This window comes from Aegilops tauschii, chromosome 7, assembly GCF_002575655.3.
Source record: "Aegilops tauschii subsp. strangulata cultivar AL8/78 chromosome 7, Aet v6.0, whole genome shotgun sequence".
Lineage (NCBI taxonomy): Eukaryota > Viridiplantae > Streptophyta > Magnoliopsida > Poales > Poaceae > Aegilops > Aegilops tauschii.
In genome coordinates this window covers 299,785,363-299,792,711 of record NC_053041.3, presented here as the reverse complement: position 1 = coordinate 299,792,711, position 7,349 = coordinate 299,785,363, and the positions used below count along the sequence as shown (strand labels likewise).

Sequence of the window (7,349 nt, the reverse complement as noted above, 5' to 3'; positions counted from 1 at the left end):
TGACCCGCTGCCCCAACCAGTGACGGCCCGGTTTCCCGCCTCCACCGTTTGCCACCCCGAGCGCATGAAAGACGCGTGGCAGACGTGCAGAACTGAGGGGACGGGCGAGGCGACCTCTCCCCACCCCGTGATCGTGGGGAGTGGATGCCATGAAGACCGCACCCCGGGCCCGCTCAGTAAATGAGCCGCGCCGCCACGCCTCCCTCTTTTTACGAGGAGGGCGCGAGCCGCCTCTTTACTGCGATATGACGCATGCGTGTGGAAACCGCCCCACGCATGCCGCCCACGTCACGCACGCCCCTCCACGACGCGCCGCGCGCGCGGGTCGTGGGAAGCGGAGCGCGCGAAGAGTCTTACCACGGTAAAAACCGCCCCACCTACCCGCACACCGTTTTGGGCCTGGCCCAACAACGTGTCGCGCTTATGTGTGGCCCAGGCCCGGGGGCTCCTGTCGGTGTACAAAAATAGGGGCACGCTTTTGTACCCCTTTACCTGTGCATGGGCAGTCGGAGCCACGCCCACGACCACACCAAGCAGAACAGGGGAGGTGAGCCAAGGTAAGACCGAAGCCCAAGACAATCAAAGCAACGCCAAGGCCAAGACCACAAAGAGCAGAGGGACGAAGCAGGTTCCCCCGGCAAGACCCTTGCCGGGACAACTCGCCCCACACCAACAGAGCGAGCCACCCTTGAGCCCACGGCCCCCAACGCCGTCATCAACATGGGGCCAGGGCTCGGGAAGGCACCTCTGTGGTGGCATGCAGATCTTTGTGAAGACATATTCAAGATCAGATGAGGATCAGAAGACGACGATTCTCGGCAAGATCCCTGCCGAGGAAGGCCACCAGACCCCTGACAAGGTCCTTGCCGGGGATGACAGCACGCCACGGCAAGACCCTTGCCGGGCCACCCGGCAAGGCCCTCGCCAAGGACGCCAGCGGGGCCACCGCCAAACCCGCGCCGAACAGGCTTCCACCCCCGTTCACATGCAGCTGCCAGCCTAACCAGCTGGGCGGGCACCTGCGTGGAAACATGCAGCTCCCAGGTCAACTAATCGAGCGCCTGCATGGCGGCATGCAGATCTTCGTGAAGGCTCCGCCACCGCGCCACCTCAGCTGCCTGGCTACCTACATGGCACCACGCACCTCACTGGCCAGGGCGCGTGTCAAGGCGAGGAGGAGCGGCGATGGACGGGATGGGCCTCGCCCCCGTCCCCAATAAAGACAGGGGACACCTAAGCTATGCATTAAATGTGTCTTGTCCTGTAATACGAGCGATAAGCTCAGGGCACTGTACGCCTTTCCACCTCCTGTGTGTCACTGTGGCAGTCCCTTTCAACTATAAAAGGAGGCCCATGGCATACTGGAGAAGGATTCGGCTCTTTCGAACCACGCACTGACCACAGCTAGTTCGAGAGCTCAAGAACTCTCAGAAATACACCCACCAAAGCAGGACTAGGGTTTGACGCATCCTCGCGGCCCGAACCTGGGTAAACGATCCCTGTGCTGTCTACTAGCCCTGCTCTCCTCGCAACCCTGTGCCCCGGCAACCATAGTAGGGATTCTTGTGATCCCATAGGTGTCATTCCACACCGACATCAACGATATAACCTATGCAAGTTTGAAGACTATGATACCTTAAACCGTTATAAAATTACGAGAACCATATAAAAACAGAATAAACTCTAGTTTGTGAAAACATGCTCAGTACAAACCCGTACGAACATCAGCTCAAGTACTCTTTTGTCGGAACCATTCAAAATCACTCTGTGAAAAATACCTCGGTAAAAATATGCACATAGATCAGTACAAGTACTCTGTTTTTTTGATGGGAAACAACACGACGGGTCTCACCATATTCAAAATTACTCCTCAATGGTTGCGAATTTGAGAAAACGTTCAACATAACCAAGTTTCGCATTTTTGATATCTTTCCAACGGTATATTATTTGCCTCATTTCGATTTTAAAAAAAATCATGTTTGAAATCAAATTTGACCGTATCCGAATTCGTTTTTAAACCGTAAGGAATTAGAAAAACATTCCTCTACGAAAAAGTTGTGCGTTTTCCATAGCATTCCAACGCCGTATCATTTGCGTCAATTTGACAAACCATTTGCAAAAAAACGCGAAAATACGTTTCGCCCAAAATTTCATGGTTTTTCAAATTACTTTGAAATTGTGTAGAATTTGAAAAAACAATAGATATATGGAAGAAGCGGATTTTCACCAACTTTCCAATGCTATCTTATTTGCTCAATTCCGAGAAACCGTTTGAAAATTAAGTCCAAAATACGATTCGCGTTTTCGGTTTTGAAGAAAAGGGTTTTTTCAAAACTGCTCTTAAACCGTGATGATTTTGCAAAAATTTCCTATATATTTGTAATGTAGATGTCAAGAGCTTTCCAATGATATATTACACGCCCCATTCCGACGAAAAGACAATCAGTTCGACGAGATGAAAATCATCAGTACAACTGCCTAAAACCATCAGTTCAAGTAGGGTAACAGAATTATATATATATATATATATATATATATATATATATATATACATACAGCCGGTCTATTCTGCTAATATTAGCGAACTGCATGTTCTTTACGCTGCGCACTGCAGTGCTACACTGGAGAACTGCTTCATTTTCTGGCGGTCCGCTCGCGTATTCTATGTGGAATCGGGTGTTGCGGGATGATTTAATTTGTTTATGGATGTCAGTTGACCTTTATTCTATGTAATTTACAGGAAAAACGACTAAAATCTTGGTAAATCGAGGGATTTGGCGGGCGAGTTTTGCTCTGTTCGTTCGTGTTCGTGTTGGAATCGACTTTTTGGCGCTCGGATGTTGTTTGTTAGTCGGAATTGTTTGATGTCGTTCGTTTAATCGCACCTTTTACTCTAGAAATTGTGTAACTTTTAGAAGTTAGTTTCCAGTTCACGCGAATTTGGTTGTGTGGGCGGGTGAGCTTCGTCCGCTCCTCTGTTCTTGTTGATTTTCTGGATTTTGCGCCTCGATGTGTTTTTGAATCTTGTAATTACTGTCGCTGTTGGTTTTAATTCATTGTATTGCGGGTATAATTCTCATTCTTTGATTTGCAATTTTTAAATAAAAGCTGATGTTGTTCGTCCAGTTTGCCGTGTGTTTGATGTAGTTTTTTGCGGGGTATTTTTCGATGGTTTAGTTGTTGGACAATTTTTAGGCGAGTTATGTAAGTGCGATTGAATTGGCACCTCTGTTAGTCTATGACATATCTGTATTTCTACTGCTTTAATTTTATTGTTGTTGTTCTGGCATACGCTATAGTGCACTGCATTTTCGTTAGCAGTGTACTTCGTTTTAGCTGTATTACAGTGGTCATGGCAGCTTATGAGATTTCTCTTTTCTTAAACTGCATTCTGTGTTTTAGAGGACTGCATAATATGTAATTTTGTACTGCATTAGCAGTATGGTTAATCTTCTATTGTGCTATTATAATAGATGGTCCATTATATGCTTTTGTTAGCTGAATAGTTATTATGACAATTTTTTTGAACTGAATACTATGAGAATTCTTTTGAACATCATATGTTAACTGCAAAGTTTCGACCATTCGCATTGCATTGTTACTGTTCAAATGACTGCTTTTTTTATAATTAGGACCAACTATGTGTTTGAGAGAACTGCATTACTGCCAGCAGCAACTTGTCTAAAAATGGGTGATAAAATGATGCAGATGAGGTTGCATACTTTAAATAGGCACCGTTCAAAGTGTTTGGTGGACATAATTTTAAAAGCGTACATCATTAGCAAAGCATTAGAAATATGCCACCGATGGCTTGCTTCATATTTAGACTGCCTACAGTGCAAATATTGTGAACTTCAGGGAGTCTTCTTCCTTGTAGAAAAACAGCATGGCCACTTCTCTGACCTCAAAGCCATTCTGGGAGACAAATTCTTTCCAACTAGTAGTTATGTTGATGCATTCTTCAGAGTCGATGTGGTAGTCAGCTTGTATGTATCCATATCCATTCTTGTGTACTGTCTCCAAAGTAACCTTCCCTGAACTCGGAGCAGGAAATTTTACTGTGGATGGCAGTTTCTGCATTTTGGAAAGGATGGAAAAAGAATGTTTATAAGTAAATAACAATGTATGAACATATATATACCCATTCTTTATACTTAGGATGATCTGTTTTATGTTGAGTTAAATATGTACATATATATATGACTACTATCTTTTATAAAGTAGTTGCCATATATGAACAAACTTATATACGGAATTGACCTCTAGTTTTACTAGGATATATATTATATTGTAACATGTTTGTACTGCAAGGTCATTTACAGTGTACTTCGCTAGCATGTTAAGAGAACTGCAATACTGATCTACTGACCCTCTTTTTTGTTCGTGTGTTGTGGTACTGAAGAAAAATAGGTGGAAGCATCTAGTCTTAATAGCTAACAAATCTGAACAACAATACAAATTATGTTTTGTATTTTGTTGACACTACTGAACAAATTGATTGAACTATATATTCAGATGTGGATTTGTAGGTAGATTATGTCCAAAATTGTGAGGGGAAAAACATACCCAACTTTCCTGTAGATCTGCGGTTGTGAGGCGATGAAGGAATGGCGGCTGAAACCCCCTGTTGGGTATCATCAGGCACCCGAGCATGCTGCGCCACTCGGTGTTGGTGAGCTCTAGACCTTCTGTGTACACGCATGTGTCCGCTACCGGCGCCATCCTTGCCAAACACCCGCACTTACAGTCCATGGCGGCTTCAATGGAATTCCAGAGAAGAGTTGGGGATGGGATGAACCCTAGATCTACGATTTGAAGAAAAAGAGGAACGGGGGAGGAGTTGTGTTAGTCTGGAGCACGAATGGATACGTTTTTATGCACCCAATTGACCAACGGAAGTAATACATGTTTGTGGTTGGTGTTAGGTGGCGGATTGGTGCTGATTCAGTGTCCGCGAATGCATTTGAGTAGTAAGAGGACTACTTACTTGAAAATTGCGAACTGCATTGTCATATCAAGACGAACCGCGGAACGCGTGGTTGGGCCTGCGTTTGTGTGTGGTACGTGGGATTTTTTAAAAAAAATTCAGTGGCCACTCTTTTTGTGTGGTGGGCCTGTGTTCGGGGAGTGAAGACGCATTGGGCCCAAGTCGGCCTGTGAGCACGGCTGGTTCCGGTGCGTTGTGTGCGGCCTAATGTTTAGTCCCACCTCGCCCGCGGAAGGCGCGCCCGACCTGTTTATAAGCGCTGGCGAGGCAGCCGTATCGAACTCCTCTGGTTACTTATTTGGGAGCTTATACACGACGCTCGCTGCTCTATGCTCTCTGACTTGTGGGCCCATGTGCGCCCGGCCCCACGCATCGTGGCTCAGAACGACTTGCCTGCTGTGGGCGCAGACCTACTACGAGACTCACTGGGGCCAGCTGCACCTGGGTGGTCAATATTTTTTCTATTGTTTTTTTTCAATGTAAGGGCGTGCACTGCTTAGCAAACCGTCCTTGCACTGCATTGGTCAGTGTTCTGTACTGCATGTGCACGCATCCCGTACTACATGTACAGTTCTCATTTTTTGTTTTCATGTTTTTGCTCTTATGTAATCTTTTTTCCAATGTAGGGGAGTGCACTGCTTAGTAAATATACTTGTACTACATTGATTATGTTCATGTACTGCACGTTCATATATTTCCACACTACATTTTTTTTCAATGTAGGGGCGTGCACTGCTTTGTAAACCATTTGTGCACTGCACTCATCAGAGTTCTGTACTACATGTGCACGCAGTCCGTACTACATGCACAGTTCTCATTTTTGTTTTCGTTTTTTTGCTCTTATGTAATCTTTTTTCCAATGTAGGGAACTGCAGTGCTTAGTAAATCATTCGTGTACTGCATTGATTATGTTTCTGTACTGCACGTTCATATATTTCCGCACTACATATAGAGATCGCATTTTTCTTTTTGTGTTTTTCTCTTATCTATTCATTTTTCCAAATTTAGGGGCGTGCACTACTTTGTTGGGTATGTGTAAACTTCATTTGACACAGTCTGTACTGCATTGGTACACAACTTCCACTGCATGCGTCCTATTTGCACACTGCTCGAATCTAATGATTCATAAGCAAACAACAGAAAACAAATTATTACATGCATTATGTACAACAAGTTCATCATGAGCAAACTAATTTCAACAGAAAGCAATCTAACATAATCAAAGTTCACATCATTACAAGCGATTCTGCATGGCAAGCAAACTAAGTTCAGCAAAAGCAAATGATCACAAGCAAACTAACGATACATAAGCAAAAAACCTAAAGCAAATTTGATGATAATTCTAAAACGACGCTGGCATTGGTGCCTCTTTGGCCGGCACCATCTTCGTCTTCACCAGTTAGCGTCTCCCCATCCCCAGCTGCTCCTAGTGCGCTTCTTGGGGGCTCCTCTTTCTCCAGCTTTGCACGGCGAAGCCCGTCCTGGGTGAGGGTGATGCGGTTCCATATCTCGTACGCTGCGTAGGCGTCCTTTGCCGCGTACTCGATGTGCCTCATGGACAGAGGCAGGGTGGCCCAACGCTTGTGCTCGTCGTCGGTGATCTTCTTCTTCATGTTGTTGTAGTAGTCGTCGATGAGCATGCCGGAGACGTCTCCAAGGGAGTCCAACTCCTTGGTTGCTTCGGGCACCCTCCACTCCTTCTGGATGTCGACGAAGTTGGCGACCTCCAGATTGACGCGCTCTAGCCTTTTTTTGTCGCCGTCGATGGAGAAGCCTGCAAAGGTGTACCTGGGGTCGGCGAGGAAGTTGTCGAAGACGATGCACCTTTCAGCGGCGCTCAGTTGGAAGAGCAGCACCGGGTGTTTCTTGCCGATGGAGAGTTGGCAGAGGGCGGGTTTCTGCGTCGCTTCAGGCTAGTTGTTGTACTCGAGATCAATGCCGACGATCTTGTGGCACTGGAGGCTGAGGTGGCGCTCGTACTGCGAGGGTGATCGCCACCTGCTTCTTGTCATTGGTGTGGATGACGTGCAACTTGGTGTTGCCGTGGGCCTCCACGCCCTGGTACTCGTCGGCGAACGCCATGGCCGGTAGTAGGGCTTGGTGTTTTGCGTGGAGATGGATGTGATGGAGCGATTTTGTGGCAGCGCAATGGATACTTGTGTTGTTGTGGATGAGAAGCCCTTTGGCAGGGGTCTGAATTTAAGGGGAGGGCGCGGGGTGGGATGGCCGCATCGGATGAACTACACGATCTCGCTGACGATGCGGTTTGTGCAGATCGTGGGTTGGTGTTGCGTCTGTGATCATGGGCTTGTGGCGATGGAACCGCTCCGATTGGGTGGTTGTATGTGAACGTGGTGTTTTT

The 7,349-nt window shown here is 46.5% G+C and overlaps 1 protein-coding gene across 1 annotated transcript; it reads right to left on the bottom strand.

Annotated features, from left to right (window-relative positions):
• Positions 1-6,306: 6,306 nt before the first annotated feature.
• On the bottom strand, positions 6,307-7,069 carry LOC141027110 (uncharacterized). Its single transcript, XM_073504043.1, has 2 exons — positions 6,968-7,069; positions 6,307-6,885 (listed from the first exon to the last, which is right to left on the bottom strand). Exons 1-2 carry the CDS (start codon positions 7,067-7,069, stop codon positions 6,307-6,309), a joined length of 681 nt encoding a protein of 226 aa, XP_073360144.1.
• Positions 7,070-7,349: the final 280 nt, after the last annotated feature.

Excerpts from the sequence above, each read along its gene's own strand:
- LOC141027110 (XM_073504043.1), bottom strand. The coding sequence starts at position 7,069 with ATGGCGTTCGCCGACGAGTACCAGGGCGTGGAGGCCCACGGCAACACC. Across the intron at positions 6,886-6,967 it reads AGGTGGCGATCACCCTCGCA|AAACCCGCCCTCTGCCAACT; the intron begins GTACGAGCGCCA and ends GAAGCGACGCAG.